General features: G+C 38.2%; 1 protein-coding gene across 2 annotated transcripts in view; it reads left to right on the top strand.

Moving 5' to 3' along the window:
- PARD3B (par-3 family cell polarity regulator beta) overlaps nucleotides 1-25,383 on the top strand; it is a 1,130,274-nt gene that overhangs the window by 879,171 nt on the left and 225,720 nt on the right. For both annotated transcript variants that reach the window (XM_065930754.1, XM_065930753.1), the window contains one exon: nucleotides 25,232-25,342. In XM_065930754.1, the coding sequence (XP_065786826.1) occupies nucleotides 25,232-25,342 (111 nt within the window). The remainder of the gene's footprint in view (nucleotides 1-25,231; nucleotides 25,343-25,383) is intronic.

The following is a 25,383-nucleotide window of genomic DNA, read 5'->3' as shown; positions in this document are numbered from 1 at the left end:
AGGATTAAGAGTGAGATAGGTAGAAAAAGATGTCCAAAGTAAGGATGGGATGGGAGAGAGGGAAGAGAAAGAACCAATACCTGAGTGAACATGCAAGGCAGTGTAGGAGGTCCTCAGTTTATACCCTTTGTTCAGAGGTAAGGAGCTCCAAGTCTCCAATTTCAGTAGCGAGGTGGGCACCCGTGACTCATGTCTTTCACAGATAACCTGAGAACCCACAGAACTCTGGGACCCTTTAATCCCTTTGACCTCAAGGTCAGGGTCACATTAGTGTAATTCAATTTTAGAAATATGTCTTCATCTGGATCATTGTCTCACCATCCCCACTCTCCTCACTCACAAACAACTTACACCATTTGCAAACCTCTAAAATCCCTTGCTGAAGGATCAAGGGTTTAGCATTTGTTTATGGTTTTACCATATTTAAAATGTAAAAGCCAGGAAGAGAGGATGCATTGGAATTCCTTAACAGTACAGTGTAACCCATCAATCAACCAACGTAAAGGTCTTAGTAACCCAAGCAGACAAAGAGATTTGAACAAAGAGATCGGAGCCTATCAGAGGCCCTTAAGTTTCATTTTCCTTTGTTTTACCAAAAAGCCCCAAGGCTGACCTGTTTGTATTCAGAATAGGAAAGCTAAATGGGAGTTCCATGCTGGGGTGTTTCTATGTTTTCAGAGATCATCCAGATGTGGCTTCTGGGGAACAGCTTGTGAGTGCTCAGAGGGCTGGGAGGTAATAGAAAAGAGACAAGATTTTTTTTTTTAAATGATAAGAGGATAAGAGAATGATCTCAGGGTACTACTAAGGCAGCTGCTGATAGGCTGTAGTTAGGAGTTATCAGCGGATCGCTTCAAAGTCTTGAAGCAGGAGGCCATGAAAAAAACATCCCAGGGAAAGTACAGAGGAGAGTTTGAGAGGCCAAGTACTGATCCTCGTCGACTTTGATTGAAAAATTGTAGTGAATTTGAAGCATATGAGGAATGGTTGTTCTCAAAGGCTCCATAATTCAGCTAGTTCACTACAAATTCATTGAACCGCCTCTGGTTTTGCTTCAAATCCCTGCCACCACCAAAAGTGTTAGAGGCAATCAATCCATGATTATAATTTACAGCTGCCGCATTGACGGGCAGGCAGATCTCTCCTCCCAAAGCATCATGACATTGGTCTCCAGTGGGCCTGAGCTTTTGAAAAATGCTATTGAGTGAAACCTATGTGTGCACACAGATCTATAGGGATGATTTTAGAATGTACCTAAACTCTAGGAATATGGCAATGTCTGAAATGATTTTTGGAATTTTTTTAAAGCAATCATAGAATCTGATTTTAACCAGTATTTTGGCAAAAAGATACCAACTATTATATTACTATTTTAAAGTATAATTTCACAAATGACTACTGCATTATTCTATACCCTGTGCAGTTCCTATGTCAAATTTTAGTAATTGGCAAAGAAAAAAAAAAAATGGTAGCCTCTTCAATGATTTGGGCTTCCCATGTGGTACTAGTGGTAAAGAACTTGCCTGCCAATGCAGGAGACATAAGAGACATGGGTTCCATCCCTGGGTGGGGAAGATCCCCTGGAAGAAGGCATGACAACCCACTCCAGTGTTCTTGCCTGGAGAATCTCTGTGGACAGAAGAACCTGACGGGCAGCACTCCGTAGGGTTACAAAGAGTTGGATATGACTGAAGTGATTTAACACACACTTACATGTTTTAATTGAGAAGTAATTAAAGTGAGGTCTCATATTTGAATCCATTTGCTTTTTTAAAAAATATGTGTGAATGATTATGGCATACTTGTGGCATAGTGCACACAAAAAATTCAAAATCAATTTTTTTTCAAAATGGCAACTGTTAAAATTTGCCTTTCTTCAATACATAGCAGTCAAAATCAAGTTTTTCATTATAGATCTACTAGTTACAGATGGCCTAAATAGTGAGTTCCTGAAAGGACAGTGTTCAAAGTAGACAATGCCAAAGCTTTGAGAGGTTGGAAGTTACAGTATATTTATGGCTTGTGTATATTTAATCATTTATCTCCTTCCATTTTAGCCATTTCTGCTCCTTATTGTCACCATATCTTTGTACTATTTTAGGTTAATACTCTCATCTGGCATTAATGCCAATATTCTCACCTTCGTTGCTTATGCTTTAGCTTCACTTCCTTTTCATTTTGACTCTAGTAAATTCCCAGCAAAGAAGTCCAAGATGGATCAGCATATTTTAGAAAGGGAGGGAAATGGGTGAACCTGTTTCTGGAAGTTTCAGAAACAGATAGACTATCTACCAATTCCCGTTTAGGGAAGGTCTGCCTTTGATTATAGGAAATGGATGAATAAGAGATCCCTCAAGAAATAATAGAAACAAAAGAGGATAAAATCAACTACATTTCCTTCTACCCACCTTTGCTAATCATCCTTTACCTTCTGCTTGTCTTTCTTTTTCTTTTAAAATTGTTTGTTTTGGGGGGATTTCGCTGGGAGTCAGTGGTTCCACTGCAGGGGGCACCGATTCCATCCCTGATTGAGAAAGCAAGATCTCCCAAGATGTGAGGTCAAAGAAAAAAGAAACAAAGAAGCATGCAATTACCATAAGACCCAGCAGTTGCATTCTTGGACATTTACTGCAGAGGAATGAAAACGTATGGAACTTCCCTGGCCATCCAGTGGTGAAGTCTCTGCTTCTGTTAAGACTCTGCTTCTACTGCAGGGGACATAGGTTCCCGCATACCTCTCAGCTTGGCCAAAAAGCAAACAAACCACCCCTCTCTCCCCCCACCGAAGAAAAAACTGTTTATTTTGAAATAATTTTAGAACTTACAGGAAAGTAAACCTTATTTGGACTTTAAAAGTTTTTCCATATTCTTTCTCTGTTTCAAGGTCCAGTCCAGGATTCCACATTGCATTAGTTCTTACGTCTCCGTGGTTTCCTATGTTCTGCATAGTTCCTTAGTCTTTCATTGTCTTTCATGACCTAGACGCCTTGAAAAGTATTCATCCATGATTTTGTAGAATATCCCTCAGTTTGGGTTTGTCTGATGATTATCATGATTAAACGCAAGTTATGTATTTTTGGCCAGAATACTACAGAAGTGACATGCCCTTCTCAGGGGGTCCATAATGTCGAAATGTCTTATAATTAATGATATTCATCTTAATCATACCATTAAGGTGGTATCTGCTGTATTTCTAACTGTAAAGTTACTATTTTTTCCCTTTAAATTAACACATCCCTCAGGGATATATTTTGAGACTGTGCAAATATTCTATTTCTCCTCATACTTTGACCCACTAATTTTAGCATCTATCCATGATCCCCATCAGTAACAACTGTTACTTGGTATTCCAATATTGCTTTTACTTCATTCTTTCCTTCTACATTCACTAGTTAGAATTCCTTTCTAATGAAGAGCTATCCTCTCTCCTTCTACCATTAATTTATTTATTCAGTTATTTATATCATTATAGATTCACAGATATTTATTTTACCCAGTCCAGTTATTATTTTGTTGCTCAAATTTTTCCACCTTTGACTATTGGGAACTCTTTTGGGTAGCTCCTATTCCCTTTATATTTGTCCAAGCTCTTCTGAGAACTTTCTTTCTTTTTGGTTCTATAAGAAGCTCTAGAATTATTTCATATTTTCCTTGCCATACCCCAAGAATCAACCACCTCTCCTTGGAGGCTTGATTCCTTTTATTATGGGAATCCTACTCAAAAACCAAGATCTGGGCTCTAGAAGTGCTCATTGCTATAGTTTCAGCAGACAGAACTTGGAAATAAATGGAGACATAGGTAAATGAATGAATAAATAAATAAGTCTATATACATACTAGACTACAGATACCTCCATATTTATTTCCAAGTCTGTGTATACATTTAAAGCATGTGTTTATCCTGATACCTCCAGTCCTAATCCAGCACCACGGTGTTCACTGTCACCTTCCCCCATCCTTATTTGTAATTGCATTTTCATGCTGTGAAAAGGTCGACTTTAATTATCTATAATGTACTTAATTCTTCGTTCAACGCTAATATACACATAAAGTTGTTTCATCATTGCTAACCCCTATTTCTTGCCTGGAAAATCCTATGAATGGAGGAGCCTGGTAGGCTGCAGTCCATGGGGTCGCTGGGAGTGGGACACAATTGAGTGACTTCACTTTCACTTTTCACTTTCATGCTTTGGAGAAGGAAATGCCTACCCACTCCAGTGTTCTCGCCTGGAGAATCCAAGGGACGGCGGAGCCGTCTGTGGGCTGCTGTCTGTGGGGTCGCACAGAGTCGGACATGACTAAAGTGACTTAGCAGCAGCAGCACACTTGTAAAACCAGAGATCAAATTGCCAACATCCACTAGACCATCAAAAAAGTAAGAGAGTTTCAGAAAAACATCTACTTCTGCTTTATTGACTATGCCAAAGCCTTTGACTGTGTGGATCACAATAAACTGTGGAAAATTCTGAAGGAGATGGGAATACCAGACCACCTGATCTGGCTCTTGAGAAACCTGTATGCAGGTCAGGAAGCAACAGTTAGAACTGGACATGGAACAACAGACTGGTTCCAAATAGGAAAAGGAGTACGTCAAGGCTGCATATTGTCACTCTGCTTATTTAACTTATATGCAGAGTACATCTTGAGAAACTCTGGGCTGAAGGAAGTACAAGCTGGAATCAAGATTGCCGGGAGAAATATCAATAACCTCCGATATGCAGATGACACCACCCTTATGGCAGAAAGTGAAGAAGAACTAAAGAGCCTCTTGACGAAAGTGAAAGAGGAGAGTAAAAAAGTTGGCTTAAAGCTCAACATTCAGAAAACTAAGATCATGGCATCTGGTCCCATCACTTCATGGGAAATAGATGGGGAGACAGTGGCTGACTTTATTTTTGGGGGCTCCAAAATCACTGCAGACAGTGATTGCAGCCATGAAATTGAAAGACGCTTACTCCTTGGAAGGAAAGTTATGACCAACCTAGACAGCATATTAAAAAGCAGAGACATTACTTTTTCCACAATGGTCTGTCTAGTCAAGGATATAGTTTTTCCAGTGGTCATGTATGGATGTGAGAGTTGGACTGTGAAGAAAGCTGACCACCAAAGAATTGATGCTTTTGAACTGTGGTGTTGGAGAAGACTCTTGAGAGTCCCTTGGACTGCAAGGAGATCCAACCAGTCTATCCTAAAGGAGATCAGTCCTGAGTGTTCATTGGAAGGACTGATGTTGAAGCTGAAACTTCAATACTTTGGCCACCTGATGTGAAGAGCTGACTCATTTGAGAAGACCCTGATGCTGGGAAAGATTGAGGGCAGGAAAAGAAGGGGACGACAGAGGATGAGATGGTTGGATGGCATCAGCAACTCAATGGATGTGGGTTTGGGTGGACTCCAGGAGTTGGTGATAGACAGGGAGGCCTGGCGTGCTGTGGTTCATGGGGTCACAAAGAGTCGGACACGACTGAGTGACTGATCTGAACTGAACCCTTGTAAAAAAGTCAACATTCAAAAAACTAAAATCATGACATGTAGTCCCATCACTTCATGGCAAATAGATGAGGAAAAAATGGAAACAGTAAGAAACTTTTATTTTCTTGGGCTCCAAAATCACTGTGAACAATGACTGTAGCCATGAAGTTAAAAGATGCTTTCTCTTTGAAAGGAAAGCTGTGACAGACCTAGACAGCATATTAAAAAGCAGAGACATCACTTTGCCGACAAAGGTCCGTCTAGTCAAAGCTGTGCTTTTTCCAGTAGTCATGTGTGGATGTGAGAGGTAGACCATACAGAAGGACTGAAACTGAAGCTGCAATACTTTGGCCACCTGATGCCAAGAACCAATTTATTGGAAAAGGCCCTGGTGCTGGGAAAGATGGACGGCCAGAAGAGAAGGGGTCAACAGAGGATGAGATGGTTGGATGGCATCATTGACTCAATGAACATGGGTTTGAGAATACTCCAGGGGACAGTGAAGGACAGGGAAGCCATGAAGTATGCTCTAGTCCATGAGGCAGTAAAGAGTCAGACACTAGTAAGCAGCTGAACAAGGATAGGCCCTGTACCAACCAGAGTATAGTGTTTATGTACATTTTTTAACATGTACATGTACCTTTTTTTTCAAATTCTTTTCCCATTTAGATTATTACAGAATGTTGAGCAGAGTTCCCTATGTTATACAGTAGGTCCTTTTTGGTATGTACAATCCTTTTTGTCTTTATCCCTATAGTATCCTGTCAAAATATTTTTTTCCAGTGTTACTTGGGCTAGTTCCTTTATCCCCCAAGTCCTTCAATGTGGTTATGTGAATGTCTTATAATATAACTAGGTTCACATGTTATAGTTGTATTCTTATCTGGGGTTCCCCCCACATCTTGGTTGGTTGTTTTTAAAATACATACAGTAAAATTCACTCGGTTGTATGGAGTTCTAGGAGTTTTGGCAAGTGCAAAGAGTCACATATCCATGGTCATGATATACAGCAGATTCATAACTTCAGGCCTCTACTCCTGACAATCACTGATCTGTTTTCTATCTCTGTAGTTTCGCCTTTTCCAGTATGTCATAAATAAAATCAGACAATACTTTTGGATCTGGCTTCTTTCATTTAGCAAAATGCATTTCAAATTCATGTGTATCATTGTGTGAGTAGTATTCCATCATGTGGATATGATACCTCCTTCTTATGATATAATTTGTGATCCTTCTCCATGCAGCTAATGTTTCCATTCACAAATTTACCCAGTGGGTTGATGCTTCTTGGGACTCTGAAACTGGCTTTGAAAGTATGTTTTTCATCTTTCCTTATTACTGAATTTACATTACTTCATTTTGTTTACTATGATTATTTCCTACAATCATCAGTCATTTTAACATTCCAAGGAGTGTTAGAACCAGTCCTTAATTATTTTCAGTAAGATTAACAAGGAGAATATGGATAATAGAAATACATAACATACAAGCCTTGTAATAGCTACGTCTTCTTCCCCCAACTACTTAAAGGCAGGAAAATGGACTCCATTTAATTTTATATCCTTTCCTTTCCTTTACTCATCCTCTGGTAGAAGCACTAATGAGTCCTCAGGTGACTATAAAAATGGAAAGGCAAAGAAAAAGGGGAAGAACATGTTATGGGTAATCTACATAGTAGATAAAAAGCCTCTGTGTCATTGAGAATTGATTGCACTCTAGTAAAATAGATGGGAGTAGGGATTGTGTATCAATGTCTTTGACATATTTTAGATTTCCTTTTAATGCCTGGTACTTGTTGATTCAATGATATACTCATCAATACAGTTGAGTTGCTCAGTAGTGTCTGACTCTTTGTGACCCCGTGGACTGCAGCATGCCAGGCTTCCCCGTCCAGCAGCAACTCCCAGAGTTTACTCAAACTCATGTCCGTCAAGTCAGTGATGCCATTCCAACCACCTGATCCTCTGTCGCCCCCTTCTCCTACTGCCTTCAATCATTCCCAGCATCAGGGTCTCTTCCAATGAGTCAGTTCTTTGCATCAGGTGGCCAAAGTGTTGAAGCTTCAGCTTTAGCATCAGCCTTTCCAGTGAATATTCAGGACTAATTTCCTTTTGGATTAACTGGTTTGATCTCCTTGCAATCCAAGAGACTCTTAAGAGTCTTCTCCAATACCACAGTTCAAAAGCATCAGTTCTTTGACACTCAGCTTTATAGTCCACCTCTCACATCCAAAGCTATGGACAACCATAGCTTTGACTAGACTTTTGAATGACTTATGGTCAGTCCTTAAAGTCTACCTAAAAGAATGTATTTCTACTCAGAAAATATCAGCCTCCCAACTTTGTTGTCTCTTGAAGCTACCTAGGTGTTCTTCACTATTAATACAAAGCATAGCATCCATTTGTGGCACCAAGAAAATCTTAATTGCAATAAAACAGATATTTGTTACTGTCTATCCAGGGGGTCACACAGAGTCGGACATGAATGAAGCAACTTAGCAGCAGCCGCAGCAGCATCCAGGGATAGACACACATGGATCATCTTTTAGGAATCTGTGAGCTTCTAGAAACTATTCTAGTGTATGCATATTTTCTGGGAGGGAGGCCCCTGTTTTGAATCAGATTTTCAAAACTGCAAAACAAACAACATTAACTAGAAAGATCATCTCCATAATTCTTCTAATATTGATATGGAAACCCTGGAAGCCCTCCATCCTGTTTCTATTAGTCTGAGAGATCTTCATTCTTTCTCAAGAAGTGTTCTCTAGACTACAAATTCCTTGAGAGAAAGTACTGATTTTTTTTTAATTGGTACTCCAACACCTAGGACAGAGTCTGATATATAATAGGTGTTTGATAAATACTTCTTGAATTAATTCAATATTTTTAGGCTACTAATAGGAGTTTTTAGTTTATTGATGATATAAGAAGTCTGACTAGCCCATGCTATCTGTGAGACATATAATTTAATTTGCAGGAATTCATGAAGTTTTCATATATCAGTTAATCAGCTAGAAAATCACTAGTGCTAATAAATATATGCAGTATGTTTTCCTAATACTGTTTATATTTATAGCATGTGCCTTCCTTTCCTAAAGCCCTGTGGCCTTCATTGGTGACAAATGAGAATATATTTTCCCCTTTCTGTTTGCTGCTTTAGGAAGCAAAGGGTTTAACTGATTTTGAAAAGATCATTCCATAGTGTGAAATCTTGGGGAAAAAAAAGGTTTATTTTAGCTTTATTTAAACTTTGAATACAAGGTCTAAACTGCAAAACTGTGTTATTATACAGAATTTACTGTTCTAGTTCTGTTGATTTGTAACTTCCTGTAGAGGGCTTTCTAAAAAGCATTGTTAATTCATGTGTTTACTACTCAAAAAAATTACTTGGCTGAGTTTTGGGAGCCTGGGTGATCCTACTTCATCTACAAAGTGATTGCCAAAAATTCAAGTCCATAATATTCTCTCTTAATCAAATAATGATACCAACCATTGAAAAGTATCACATCTTTGTTTTGTGTATGTCAGTTCTGACTACCTTGGTCCAATATTAGTTGAAAGCTGAGCAATGGGTCTCGATCAATGAAAAGCTCAATGAATTATATTTATTTAAGGTAAGGTTCATCTAGTCAAGGCCATGGTTTTTCCAGTAGTCATGTATGGATGTGAGAGGTGCACTATAAAGAAAGCTGAGCACTAAAGAAATGATGTTTTTGAACTGTGGTGTTAGAGAAGACTCTTGAGAGTCCCTTGGACTACAAGGCAATCCAACCAGTCCATCCTAAAGGAGATCAGTCCTGGATGTTCATTGGAAGGACTGATGTTGAAGCTGAAACTCCAATACTTTGGCCACCTAATGCAAAGAGCTGACTCATTTGAAAAGACCCTGATGCTAGGAAAGATTGAGGGCGGGCAGAGAAGGGGATAACAGAGGATGAGATGGTTGGATGGCATCACCGACTCAATGGACATGAGTTTGGGTAAACTCCGGGAGTTGGTGATGGACAGGGAGGCCTGGCGTGCTGCAGTCCATGGGGTCGCAAAGAGTCGGACACAACTAAGTGACTGAACTGAACTGAACTGAACTGAAGGTTGCCACAACCATTAAAATACATACGTAGATAGAGATAACTATATAGGTACGTAGATATACCAGTGTTTTCAAACTGGGATCCTACTGTCTAAATTTGGCTCAAAGATACCTTATGTTTGAGCCTCAGACTAATTTTTTTAAGAGTCAGTATTTAAAAATCAAGATATTTTGCAAACATAGACCAAATTTGCTAACTTTTTTTAAGCTGGTAGAAATCACTGACTCATGTTTAAAACACTCCCTGCAAATCTCAAATGCTTCTTAAACTTAAGTTTTACCATAGACTTTCCTGTTTTCTAAAAATTTCTTTTAATATGCTAGGTTTGCAGTTCGGTAGTATTGTAAAATCTAGAACCATGTTCTGTCTTTCACCTGTGAAAATGTTACTATTAGCCCGCATATGTTCAACAAAACTGGCATTCAGCTGTTTTTCTGGGAGAAGTGATGGATTTATGCTGCTCTGTCCTCACATTCTTGGCAAGTGCCCTTTTGACCACTGGCATGTATTTGTAAGACCATCTGAGTCAAGAGTAGAGTCTGTGGTTATGAACTAGGTCCAAGTTAACTGGCCCACACAGGGGAGCCAACCCATGACCTTGACCCCATTACCACAGTGTTCTAACCAATTGAGCTAAATAATTGAGTAATTGTTTCTTAGCAACCTGATCAAATCAGCTGGCATATATTAAGAGTCTGTCTGTGGACAAGGGTGAGGATGTCAGTGAACAAGGGAGCTTAAGATAATGAGAAAGTTATCAAGTCCGCATATTTGTTGGCATGTTATATTTGGCCCAGTAGTCACTAAATTGGACTTTGTCATTAGAGTTAATTGCATTTCTGGGCAATTGGAACTCAGGAAAAAAAAACTAAGTTTTCATTGAGTTGGGTTCCTTTTTAGAGTTCAGAATTTTGGGTGAATAATTCATAACATCTGTACAAACAACTGGGGATCATAGCAAGATAGAAAGAACTTTGTATGAATTGAGGGGGTCAAGTCTCTGGTTCTGCCAGTATGGCCTTAGGCATGTCACTTGACTTTCTGAGCTCTGAGCAGGATTAGATAAATGTGATATCAAAGAGCCTTCCACCCCAAGAGAGTTTCTATAACTACAATTTTTAAACCAGCAAGAACACTTTGCATACAAAGCTCTTTAAAAATGCAACTGGAATATTTTTCCATAAATAGATAAATATTTCAAAAGCACTTACTGAACAAACTTATTTTTAAAATCTATTAGTATTTGCATAAAACCAATATGTAATATACACCTTTCACAAGGAAATCCACTGTAAATTCAGTAAACAAATAAATGCATAAGTCATGGTTTTATATATTACACAATAGGATTTTAATGGCATTTTACATTTTAAAGCAACTATGAATCCCCTTGAAAAATTTGCCCTCTTATCAAATAATTATTATTTTAGATGCAAGTTGTTGATGAATTTCTTTGGGATTATTATTTGTTAATCTCCTAACTTGGGGGTACATTAATGTGGCCCATTTAGAAGTATCTTTCCTCCCCCTAACTTGCCAAATTTAGATTAAACATGTTAAGCTCAAGCTTTCCTAACCAAACTATAAATTTTTCTTGCTGTTCTTTCTTTTCTTACTAACTCACTCAAATACTCCATTTATAGAACTGAAATAACGGTAAAATTTACTCTTTTTTTATCCAAACCAATTCTTCCACCGCCGGATGGGCTGGATCAGAGAATCTATAGCTCTCAGTAGGATGGGTCCTAGAGAATGTTAGGGTTGGTATAAAATGAATGACAACAGCTTAGTCACACTTGAAATAATAATATATTGGCTTGGGTTTCCAAATAACCTTCCAAAATGAAAAAACACAAATACTGTGGGTTTCTGCAGAATCAAATATAACTGTAATGTTTGTAAAAAAGATTAGTTATCAGAAGTCACTTTAATATTAGGTGGTGAAGTATAGAAATACCAAACCTGGGGAGGCCAGAGGCGTTAAACCCAAAGTCAAATACAGGTTGCAGATGCAGCGTGATGCCAGCTCAGCCATCCTTTGAGTGATGCTACTGGCGCACCCTGTACCACCATCCAGAGTCACAGGAGTGCTGGCTGCCAGTACACTGAGCAGATTATATGGTACCTCTGTCAGCTGAGTAAGTGCAGAGCTGGGCAAAAGTGAGGCTTCCAGTAGCACTCCTATGTCATATGATCCCAAATTGATCTGATATTTTAAAATAGCCCCAAAGATAAGGAAACACCCTCGGGTCAATTCACTTAATTGAATAGCCTACGATTTTTAAAAGAAAAAATCTCACCTCGTATCTTCTGCTTACAGGTTCAAACCTTTCATTTACCTCATCATGTATTTTATAGGTTGATGTCTTTAATTGTATGTACACAAAATTTTTAGCCTTAATTTATTATTCTGTGAGAATACTGGCAGCCATTTTGAGCTGTATTAGGAATTTATGGGAATTATTCATCTGTGGCATTGAAGAAAGGAAAAATTAGCCATTGGCACCGCAAAGGGAGGAACAAGAAAATATACTCACATTGCAGAATAGTAGTTTCACAGTCTAGTGGACAAGCAAATAAGGGCCCGATGCTTTGGACAGACTATAAATCAATTTCTGATTTCTTTGGTCAAAGTGTAAATCACTGGGCTAAGTTACTCTGAATTTCCAGGTGAAAGCCTACTTTGTGATTGTGTGTTACTAATAACAGCTCTTTCTGAATTACAAGTGATTAGAAAACCTTGTCAGAAATCACATTGTTCTTGTTGTGTCAGCATGGATATATTTTCTTTAGTGATGTTAAATTGCTGGAGAATGAGATTATATTCATTCATAGAAAGCTGTATTCAAATCCCGTGGGAAACCTACTCCTATGCTCTTTTGTCCCGGCCCCTCTGAACAAAGGGAAACATTATTGATTGATGGGTCTGTAGTGACTGTCACTCTGCCCGATTTCTTTTGGTACAAGGTGTGCTCGACCTGGAAGATGCCTATAATATCCCCTGTGCACTTCAGTGAATAAACAGCAACTCCATTTAAAATAATAAATTATTGCTCCTCATTTTATTGTTGGCAACCCCATATTATTTATGGGTTCCAAGCTTTAAAAATTGAGAAAAGCTAAGGAAAGGGAGTCTTTAGACATTTTAAGAATAAGTGCAGACACTTGCAGGCAACACAGATTTGAAACATTTCAGAGACTTGTGACTTTTCTGGGAGAGTGTGATGTAGAATTTCACTTGAGATATTTAGGATAGATATATTTTTTTCCTCCTAGCCTATTCATAGTTGAGAATCAGTTCAGTTTTGTAGTCTACTGTTAAGGGACTTAGAGGGATGCTAACTTTCAATCTAACATAAAAATATTGAAATCTGATCCCTTGCCTTACAAAATCAGGGCTCAGATTTTTTTTAAGTTAATTTTTTTTTTTCCAAAAAAACTCTTCTATGAGAGAAAGTTACAGGCAGAGGTATTGTGATTTGAAATTCTGTTAAGGACAGAGTGAACTAGTGACAAAGATGGGTTGTGTCAAGAGAACCCAGCAACTCCCTAACATATATCTTTATTTGAAACCTAAGATTAAAGAGGTCAACACTTCTGAAACTCTGAAATTAAAAGCCTAAGTACAAGATAGACATCATGTTTTTTCTAGATGACATCTTGGAGATTAGCCACCTTTAATGACACCTTTGGGCTTAAATTTTATTTTAGGATTTAGCCTGGCATTTGAAAATAGAGCGTTTGCATAACATGAAAGAACTAGTCATCGTGAGATAGAAGCCCACGGTGACTCAGGGTCCCCACAGCCCTCGATAGCCAGGTATTCATTACCTTGACCATCCTCTTTGGTCTCACTGTGCCTGCAGACATCCAGGGCTGTGACTGGCTTGTAGCCGTCACACCTAAATTAGGCTATTTGGGTGATTTGTGCATTCATCGGGGGAGCATCTACCATATTGGAGCTTTATGGGGGGATAACATGCTGAATTATAAGGGACCATGGGGCCCTTCTTCTAGAATAGAGGCTATGAAAAATGGGTACAATTGACATAATTCCTGAAATCCTGACCTTTAATTCAGCTCAGCAGTGGTTGCTAGATTTTTGCAATGCATCAGGCATGAAGAATGAGACAATATTTGATGAATTGACTTGTATCCTTAACATCCACTAGAGGATCTGGCTTCAAGTTGGTGCTGAACAAGCATTTGCTGAGTGAGTGCTTGATGGCATGTATACATAAATAAGAGAAACACGGAAGGGCCTAGCCTTAGCCCTAGCCCTTGAGGAGCCCTTGAGAAACCATTTTAAGCCATAGTTAAAATAGTGCCCTATCCCCAGTACCACTGCTCACTTCAGCACAAGCCCTCCACGCCTAGGGATCCCTTCCCTGAATCCACTCTGTACCCTCTCTCGGCTAAAGATAAACACGCCCATCCAGGTTAGTTTTGTTTAGTGGAAATGTTATGCACATTAAAAACACACACACACACATAAAACATTCATTCTAGTGAATTGAGGCAGCCTAGAAATTAACCCTCAACAATTCTCCCTTATTCATATTGCTTTCTCTGCTACAGAAAAAGGGAAGAAAAAAAGTCCATAGTTAAGAGAGCTTCTACCTTTTAAGAACAGTTTCAAACTTAGTATCACTTATTAAGAATCAATATAATAACTCCTTTCTATTATTTAAGGCTCTCTTACCAGCTCCATCGTGCATTAATTATTTTGCTTCTTTTGTATTTGTACAATAAATGCTTGACAAAAAAAGTGATGTAATTTAAGATTTTTATGGCACAATGAAAAAGTTTCCCACCCCCAGGGGAGAAAAAAAAATTCTGTGATGTTCTCATTGTCTTTTCAGTGAAAATTTTATATATTAAAAAGAAGATTGTGAAAAGAAAAAAAAAAGTCCTAGTTATACTTCATGTGACTGAGAAAAGGTTTAGAATATAGAGAACATGAAAAAACAGTACATGAGCTATAGAGGAATAAAGCTGTGCGTTCTTAATTTTAAATTTCAGATAAATATGATTTCAGCTTTGATCCTACATGGACTAAGTCTTTTGTCACTCCACTAATTAATTCAGTATGCTAGAGAAAAGAAGCTAATTTGAACATCAAAGAAGTGATAACTTTTTTTTTTGTTTAATCAGATTTATAAACTTTCACTCCCATTAGACTGGGTGTGGAGCTCAGTTTTATTTTATTTATTTTGTTCTTATTTAGTGCAGGTGAATTCCAGAGAAATTCAACTTGTTTCTCTTAACTTCTAAAGATGGAGCAGTAGTATCCTGGATTTCCTTTAAAATGGCCCTTTGCATAGTCACTGTGCCAGGAGAAAAAAAAAAAGAAACACCCGAATCAAACCAAACAAACAAAAAATCCCACGGTCATTTCTTAATACTCTTGTCCTTCTGTTCTTTCCATGTAATGAGTTAGACACCGTCATCAGTTCTTTCTGATAATGGACTTTATGCAGAGTACATGGATGTTAATTTGTGCCACTGAATAAGTTGTATTTGACATTTTATTAGTGACTCTAAATGAGACCTCCCATTTCCACAGAGCTTTTAGTTCGCCCTCCCTGCATTTCTTTTCGTGGACATGAGTCAGTGTTTCCCTTCCCAGGCAGTTTGCTGAAATGACCCACACCTGCCAGTGAATGGACCTCAGAGATATTTCCTGTGGAGGGAGATTTCCTTCTGCAGGATGAGTCAGTGGTCAGTCTGGAGTGAGCCCCAACAGGTTGACCTCGGGGAAGGCCACGGGAGCTGGGGAACTGCCCGTAGTTGGTAGAAATTAGGACATGAGATATGATATGGTCTCAGAACACTTTCTTTCCCTAGATTTTGGGTTTCTGGGACAAAGGAGAGAGAGAAAAGGAAGGAAGGAAGGAGGAGAAAGAGGATACCATGGGCACCCAGATGAGAAAGCATTATCTGGCTGTTGGTCAAAGTCTGAATTCCAGCCGTGTGGTCTCTTTGGATCCGTATTAGGGTTTTATGCAGACCATCAGTTGCACTCAAGCAGCCTTCAGAGACATTTAAAGATCCACTTAAAAGTAATAAAAATAAAAAGGAAGAAGCCACATATTCTTCTGCTTTGAAATAAGTAAACATTTAATAAAAGAAAGCCTTTCTAACTATTAAGAAAACATAAAAATGCAAAAAGATCTATTTCTTTAATGCTCCTGTTAAATATAGTTCCCAGAAATCAGAAGCATTTAAGTCTGAATCACTAAGGCTCTTGCCTGCAATGTCTTAAAGCCCGTGAGCGCGTATGAAAGCAATTAATCAAAGTTCAGTGTGCTCCTGAAGAGTGTTTCGTCTTCTGGAAAGCAGAGGAATGGAATAACTTAAAACCCAGTGTGGTCGTGACAGTTAATAAGCTTTTTATAGTCCCCGTGTGGATCTGAAAATCATACCTTATTAGTATCTTTATCTTTCTTCCTCACTCATTCACGCGTATTTTCATTTAATTTTAATTTCTGGCCTCTTTTTCATATTTTTTTTTTCCTTTTTTGCTAACCAAGCACTGCTTTAATAATCTCAGAGTTGAATTTTCAGTTGCTACAAAAAGGTTCTGCAAAAGTTAACTGTCCAGTGGCTCACCAACTCCTTCACTGGTTCTCACAAGTCTTGTCTTCCAGAGGCCTTTGTCCCTGGTTTATGTGTTTATTTCTAGGAAGACAGGTTATTGGTGATATGCATTTTGCTTTGCTTTCTGGACCCTCTAGAATTATTCTGAATGTAGTTGGAATTTCCAAACCCATTGTGTTTCCTTAGCTCCTTAGTTTGAGAAAGCAACTTACCAATAGTTCAAAGATTCCCAGCTGCTGAATTGAGCCAGAGAACTGCTGAAGACTCTACCAGATGTTTCACCCACTTAGGCAGAAATCCTAGAATATTCCAGGACCTCCCTGCTTTTCAATCCTAAAAACAAACATCAACACATCTGAGGTCTGAAGATTCCTCACTTTGGAATGAAGGATCGTCATGACCACCAATTTAGGAATCACAACCTGGGAATGAGGAAAGTAGCTGTTTAAGGGGATGAGGGATGGAAAAGTTGATTTCAAAGGAAGTAGTAGACAAAGATATCAGTGGAGTTAATATAGCTTGTTTTCATCTTGAAAATATGTAAATGCACTCAAAATAAATATCTAAACAATATTAAAATTTTACTTGGAAATCTTATTTATTTATTTATTTTTTTAGAGTTTTGACTCCTTGATTCAGTGTTAACAAGAAAAATTTTTTAGCCTGAGTTTTCCTTCAGTTACTGAAGCATCAAACCTCAGTTTCTGCTTGTGAACACCTCCTATAAAGCAAGTCCCTAACTCCTTTTGTAAACTACGGGGTGGACCTACAGAGTTTAAAGTACAGCCCTCTGTTGGGGAAAGCATAGGGAGTTTTAGAGCATTCCACCTCCCTCCTGAAAAACCACAGGCATTAACCATGGCAATAATACATATTGTGGAACACTAAAAATAAAATGAGAATATCTTTTTCTTTCTTCACTAAGACTGGTTTATAGTAAACACATATCTGTACTTTCTTCTATCAACATTATCATAAAAGTAGGCAATGCCCTTAGGTACCCCCCAAAAGAGGGAGAAAGCTCTCTATTTGGTCAATTTTCATTGTATTTTTATCAAATTCACTAATTCTTAGGTATGATGGGAACCATCCAAGGTAAACAAGTAAAAACATCTGTGACATACATTTTAGAAGCAATAGTTGAAGTGCACAAAAATCATATGAGATTGCAATCCATGTAAGTTAATTTCATAAGCATATGCATATGCTAGTTCAGAACCCAATTTGGAATATATCAGACAATAGAAACCTTTTATGGGTGAATTTCAGAATAACTATAGAGACATAGTCAAAGGTCTATGAACTTTTCTGCTCCCATATTTTGCTTGAGCTCTTTCAAGCTATATAATTCACACCATGATAAGGCAATATGTAATTTAAAAGTAAATTAGTTACAGGGAGAATGAACCATTATCTGAGCCCAGAAAATACTAAGACTGTGAGGTTTGTGCATTTTCATATCTGACTCCATTTCCACAGGTTTTTGATATTATTGATGACTGGATCTTATAGCCTTTTCCAAATGCATCAGTGATATTCAAAGGTATTTCTTAATTGTAGGAGAAATACATTCAGTTTCAAACTTTCACCTCTCCTTGGATTCACAGCTCACCACTAATTTGGAATAAGAGTGTCTGAACTTTTCCCATGCCTGACTTTTTAGTTCTTCTAAGCCATTGCTCAGGATTGTTTTCATACAGTCTATGCCAAAAGAAAGAAGAGTGGTCGCTAATACCTATGTAAACTGCCCAATGGGATCAAGGAAGAAAATTGTAGACCCATACTACTTAGCAGAATGAAAAAGTGAATGAAATGGGAGGCTAGAGATAGAAAAAGTCAGAGTAGAGATATACATTTGGGAATTTGGATTATTAGGGTGCATGGGAATCTGGGAAGAATTTGAAAGTCATATTTATCTAGAAAGCTCAAAGAAATAAATAAAAACAAGAAAATATTTGCTGAGAAATTAGGGAACCAATACTACGAAGTATATTAAAAATCTTTCTGGTATGGAAACCAGTAGGAGGCTGGAACCTTATTTAATTAGTTGGATGGAGGAGTTAGAGATCTACCGAACAACCCATGGTTGAATGCCATGTGCCTAACCCATATGATATGTAATGGCTGCACAGTGAATGTCTGACTGAATGACTGAATGAACCATTATTAAATCTACTTCCCCAGGTCGTCATTTAGGATTTCCCTACATAGCACATGCTTGCGTACCCAGTTGCTTCAGTCATGTTCAATCTTTGTGACCCTATGGACTGTGGTCCGCCAGGTTCCTCTGTCCATGGGATTCTCCAGGGAAGAGTACTGGAGTGGGTTGCCATGCCCTCCTCCAGGGGATCTTCCCAACCCAGGGATTGAACCCAGGTCTCCTGCATTGCAGGCTGGTTCTTTACTACTGAGCCACCAGGGAAACCCCTTCCCTACAAAAGCAAAATAGGAATACAGGTGTGGTCTGTTTCAGTATTTTTCTACAACCCTCCCTGAGGTTCTTTTCCACCTTGGATATTCTATTTCCTTTGATTTATTAATTTATACCAAGAAATCTCATTTTATGGATAGGAGTCATTTTTCTTATATGTGTTGTATCACATTAACTGATAAATTACCCAGGCACACCTCCACTTCCCTTTTGTCAGTTCTATGAAGTTTTATCTCCTAGCTGCTACTTTTTCTGAGTTTCTTGCCCTTATCAAGAACTTTGTTCTCCTATACCAAGATCCATAGCAACATTAATCAGGAGAGGAAAATGGTGAAGACAACTCCAATGTCCATTGACAGATAATGGATAAACAAATACAGTACACTACAGACAGTGGAATATTTTCCAGCCTTTTAAAAAAGACGGAAATTCTGATACATTTTACAAAACCGATGAACCTTGAAGACATACTGTTGAGTGAAATAAGCCAGAAACCAAGGAAGAAGTATTGTTTGATTACATTTATATAAAGTAACAAGAACAAATTCATAGAGGCAGAAAGTAGAATAATGGTTACTAAGGGCTAGGGGAGGGAGAAATGAGGAGTTACTGTTGAGGTACAAAATTTCAGTTTGGGATGATGAAAATGTTCTGGAGATAGATAGTGGTTTATGGCTGCACAACAGTGTGGATGTACTTAATGCTACTGACCGGTTACTTTAAAAATGATTCAACTGATAGGTTTTATGTTATGTGTATTTTGTCATGTTAAAAAGAAAAATTACCATATTCTCTTCTCTCGTCTATAAATACTCTGGCGTTTCTTCTTATCAGCCAACAAAAGTCTTCGGAGATGAGCCAAATTGAAAACCTCCATCTTTGACATTTCACCCCACTTCCAGAAACCACCCTACCAGCCAAACCTCCTGAAATGGTTGTACAGACAGAGACACACGCTTTTGTACTCACCTGCCATTCACTCTTAAGATCACTCCCACCTGGTTTCTGCTCACATCACACCCTTGAACCTTGCCAGGATGATGACTGCTTTCAGATTGCCAGATCTAATGAACCTTCTCAAGTCGTCAGCTCACTGGACTTCTCAACAGTATTCCCATCTGTTGACCATGTCCTCCTCCTCCCAGCCCTCTCCTCTCAGATGTCTTACACCACATCTTCCTAACTTTCTCCCTGTCTCTCTCACTGTGCTTGTTCTGTCTGCTTTGTATACCATCCAGTGTTTAAATGTTAAAGTGCCCATGGCTCTGTCCTTGTCCTCAGCTTTTCCATCTGGATTTCCCAAAGGCACTAAAATAACTGAACTTAGATGTGAACTTCTGATTGTCTCTGCATTGGCCCGTCATCTCCAGATCGCTGTCTTCTCTTCTCAGCAGCCCCCAGTCATCCAAGCCACCATCATCTTTCACCCACACTCCTATAGCCATTCCCAGGCAGCTTTCCTGCTTTTATGTGGTACTGTTACTTCAGCAACCAGGATTATTTTTTTTAATGTACACAACTCTGTAGCACTTCTCCTTAAAATGATTTGGTTACTCCTTTGTTGCTCTTCTACCAATTCTTTAAATCAACCAATTTCCTTAGTAGCTTCTCTGTTCTTTGAACCACTAAAAAATGACCTACTGTCATTCTTATAATAAACTCTAAGCATCTCTCAGACCCGCACTCCAAGGATCTTTCCCTTCTTTCCATCCGAATCTTATACAAAGATCCTCTCTGTTCCTCTTGCTTTGGAAACTGGTCTTCTTTCACTGCTCGGAGTGCACCAGGCATCATGCTCCTCATGTCCTCTGCATGTCCTCTTCCTTCATCCACAGGCTTAGCTGCTATCTCTCTTTGTCTGGAATCTCTCCCCCTTATTGTTATGGTTTTAATGTCATTTCTTCATTAAAGACCTCCCCAACCAGTCACTTTCCTGTTACTCTCTGTCCTAACTCCCTGCATAGCACTTTTCACAACCTATATATTCATACTTATTTGGTGACTGTCTCCCCTATCAGAATGTAAATTTTATGAGGGCAGTGTTTGGTTTTGTATCCCAATACAATATCAACCTACATCCAGTGCTTATGACAATGTCTGACACAGAAGAGATGCCTAAGAAATATTTTTTAAAACAAATGCATGAATGAAAGAAGAAGAAAGCAAGCAAACTAGTCTTCCATGAAGCTGATTCATATAACCTCTCTGTAAAAATAAACAGGAACAGGTGTTTGAAGCAAACTTATAATTCATGAAAATCTAAATTTACATAAAGAGTATGTTGAAAGGTGATTTTTCCACTTTACGAAAAGATCCATCATAAGATTCTTTAAACAGGCTTCCCAGGTACATAGAAAGTACGATTTCATTGATTAAAACCATATGTTTGCACAGAATTCTTCAGGAAAATATCTTTTATATAAAGCAAGGTTGACCTATAAGCAATTTCCTTAAGGAACCTAGCCCAGAATGGCCAACTCTCAAATTTCCTAGGTAATAGATAATGGAGGCCTGGAATGCAGTGGATATTTGAAACCTTAGAATGCAAAGCAGTAATTTCAACCATTTAAGGTCTGCATGACTTTTCTCACAAAAATAGCTAATGGAGAGATGAATCAATGTATTTGAATCTCCCCAACTCCTCTCTTTATGTCAGTGAAAGTAAGAATGGATATGAAATGACCCCCAAAAGAGGCTGCATGAAAGGAGAACAAGGGCCTGTAAAATTCACTAAATTGATGCTTTTCTCCCAACTCCCACCACCACCACTGCCATCACTGATAATTAAGTTGTCTGACTGCTCTACTGGAAAGAAGAATTCAGTGTGTTAATAAATAAAAGGCAATTAACTTCTCTGAGCCTCAATTTCCTCATCTTAACAATGTGGGAGCCATTTTGAAGATTATTGTCTTATAATTCTGTTCTTGAACCTACCCAAACTTTACAAAATAAGATAATTGGTAACTGTTCTATCTAATTAAATAAATTTCACAGCTCTTTCTGCTCTTCTTACTAGAAACTTTAATAAATGATCATGAACTTTAAATCAAAACATTTATAATATTTATAGAGTTGGTTGAGTTGACGATTATTGACAGTTCTTGCTTAGAAGAAAATGCTTGGCAGAATTTACTTACAACTAACTAGGTGGCTCCAACAGTAAAGAGTCTGCCTGCAATGCAGGAGACCCATGTTTCATCCATGGGTTGGGAAGATCTGCTGGAGAAGGGAATGGCAACCCACTCCAGTATTCTTGCTTGGAAAATTACATGAACACAGACGCCTAGTGGGCTCCATACAGTCTGTGGGGTCACAGAGTTGGACATGATTGAGTAACTAACACTTTCACTTTTTCAACCTTTTCTTTGTCAAACATATCCCACTCTAATGGAAGCGTAATAAGCTGTTCTTAAACTGCAGTACAAGTGAAATACTTCAGCCACAGGAAGGAGAAAACAGTATATTGGTTGTGATACTAAAGATTAAAGTCAACTGGGTTATAAGTTCATTTTACCCTTCAAAAATGACACTACTTTCATCTCAGAAAATCTAAAACCTGCAAATTTAGAAGAAAATATTTGAGATGTAGCAGAAAAGCAAGCCTAAAATCTGTAGAGATCTTGGCAATATTTTTGCCTTCATCAACTTCCTGAGGCATTATTTTACCCTCACTCCCCACAATTTTGATTTTTTTTTTTGCTTCAATATTAGTTTATGTGGTGACATTTTGAGGGAAAACTATTTTTCTAAGTGATGTACAAAAGTATTAACTTCTCACATAAAGGAATTTAGAGTAATAATGTGGATCCCTAAGACTCTTCTTCATGGATCCAAAAAGCCAAAGAATGCATTCATGGAAACATATTATTTAGATATCACCTGCTTTGTAGGTTAAAGAGAGATCTTGAATATATTAACAAATCTGAATGATCTGAAAGTTAATGTTCTTATATTTTGTCTAGTTTTTCTCTCTTCTGTCTTTACTCCTATGAATGGGATCAAGTCGTTTCTTTCGTGAGAAAGAGGAATAGGTTCAGAAAAGGATGCAAGAAAGAGGAAGAAGCAAAAGAAATAAGGCTGGGAATGATGGAATTAAAGCCGATGGTCAACCAACCTAAATGCTCAGACTAGACTGGATGTAGCAAAAGCACCGCAGTAGGAGCAGAGACAGAGAGATGGCAGTGGGGAGGCAGGAAACTCATGAAAGAGAATTTGCTAATTGAAATTATAACAAAAAAAATATACAGAGGAGTCAAGGCTGGGAGAGGCTTCCGGGGAAAGCAGGATGCAGTCTGTTCTTGAATAACACCATGACTGTGAATGTTAGCAGTGCCATCTTCCACGTGTTATACTCAGAGCTGCCACTTGACCAACAATCTCTGCTTTGGTTCGAAACACAATCCAGAAAGAGACAAATATTAGGCCACTTCTATGAAATTCTGAAGGAAATGAGTTTCTTACAAGTTTATGATTTAGGTCCTCCTGTGAGGAGATTCTGACTCTCTATAAATGTGTTGAAAGGCTGGGGCACAGATATGGGAGGGGGGGAGGGGCAGTCAACCGAGCATGTGTAATTTGAGAAGTGTCCTCAGTTTATCCAGCTGGAAGGATGGGTGGATACATAGATACATAGATAGGATGAGTAAGCTAAAGATATAAATGCATACTCAAAGAGTTAAAATGTGTAGCTATCTAGTAAGAAACAAGGGACAACTGGGATCCCCTTAGATTTAAGAAGAGTCTTTACCTTAACTGAAGTCTGCATGATATAATGACTTTTATCCTGGTTCTCAGCAGAGCATCAGGTCATTTTCATTTTTCATGTGTGTTAATACCAACGTTATGAGAGACTGCTTCGAAAGAAATTATCTATCAGGAAAATGCCTGTCTTTTAAGAATATAAAACACCAATAATTAATTGTAGCTTTTTTTTATTTAAAATTTGCAGTTTCATTTTCCAAAAAATGCTAAGGAAGCACCAAGTTCTTTTATAATAATTGCAGGGAGCCCTAGTGTATTCTTGTTTGGAGTACAAATTAGTACAGCCACTATTGAAAACAATGAATGGTTCCTCAAGAAATTAAAACTAGAACTGTCATGTAATTCAGCAATCTCACTTTTAGATATATATCCAAAAGAGTTGAAATTAGGATCTCTCAGAGATATCTGTACTCCTAGATTTGTTGCATTATTGTTGCCTAGCATTATTCATGATAGGCAAGATATAGAAACAACCTAAGTGTTCATCAACAGATGAATGGATAAAGAAGATATGCTTGATACACACACACACACACACACACACACATATGATTGTATGTATTTATACACACACAAAATGGAATACTATTTAGTCATGAGAAAGGAAATCCTACCATTTGTGACAACTTGGATGAATCTTGAGGGCATTATACTAAGTGAAATAAGTCAGAGAAAGACATATAGCTATATGAAGTCACTTGTATGTGGAATCTAAAAAAAACAAACTCAGAGAAATAAGTAAAATAGTGGTTATCAGGATTTGGGAGATGAATAAATGTTGGTTGAAGAGTACAGACTTCCAGGTGTGAGATTAGCAAGTTTGGGGGTCTTATATACAGCATGGTGATTATAGCTGATAGTAGTATTGGGAGGTGAATAAATGTTGGTTGAAGGGTACAGACTTCCAGGTGTGAGATTAGCAAGTTTGGGGATCTGATGTACAGCATGGTGATTATAGCTGGTAGTAGTATATCAGGTAGTTAAAAGTTGCTGAGTGACCAGATCTTAAATGTTCTCATAACAAAAAAGAAATGCTAACTATGGGACAGGATATCAGGTGTAGCTAATATTTTGGCTGTAATTCTTTTTTAATTAATATATATCAAAGCAATGCATTGTACATCTTAAACTCACACAATGTTACGTGTCAATTATCTCCTTAAAGATGGGGGAGAAAGTAAAATTACCGCTGTGGCCAGTAACCACACATCTGCCCAGCACGAAGAAGTGCTCAGAGCATGCTGACTCAGGGCTGAATTGGGAATCATGCGGCTACGTGGAGAGTGAATGTGGCCTGAAGATACATGTGCAGTGTAGGAGCTGACCCACACGCGAATCCCAGCCCTGCCTTGAACTTGGGTTTGTTTAAGGAGCAAGGCCTCTCTGAGGTTTTGGTTCTTCATTTGTAAGGTTAGAACATTGAACTCTGTGTTTGATAAAATCCTTTGCCGGCACCATCACTATATAACTTCATGAGTTTAATCTTCAATGGCAGTGCCACCTGGAAGTCTGGAGGCCTCTTTAAGAGGTCGCTTAGGTTTTAGCTATATATTAATGGCAACTTTTCAATTCTTTAATCACCACTGAATCAATGGTTTGAAATTTTTAGTCTTTAATCACATGATTTTGTACAGACTGTACAATCAATAGCCAAGTAGGAAGAAAGAAGGAAAGAAGGAAAAGAGAAGTGGGAGGGGACTTCAGTAACTGTATTATTTTTCTGCTCTAAGTATCTTATTTTTACTTCCATTGTATGCGAAATGATTTTTTATTGCTTAAAGAATTGTACTTTAATGAGTTACTCTCATAAATATCTACAACTTACCACAAAAAGAACATGCTTATCATTAACAATCATCTTCTCCATGTTTCATTAGATTTGGAAAGAAGAAAGACGATAAGGGTGGAAAGGCAGAGCAGAAAGGTCCTCTGAAGCAGGGTGGCCTGAGAGAAGAGGAACTGGAAAAAATGAAAGAAGAACGTGAGAGGTGAGTAGAAATGCTAAGCCTCTTGTTTCATTTTTGTGCAT

Source organism: Muntiacus reevesi, chromosome 3 (genome assembly GCF_963930625.1).
Source record: "Muntiacus reevesi chromosome 3, mMunRee1.1, whole genome shotgun sequence".
Taxonomy (NCBI): domain Eukaryota; kingdom Metazoa; phylum Chordata; class Mammalia; order Artiodactyla; family Cervidae; genus Muntiacus; species Muntiacus reevesi.
This window is presented reverse-complemented; position numbering and strand designations above follow the sequence as displayed.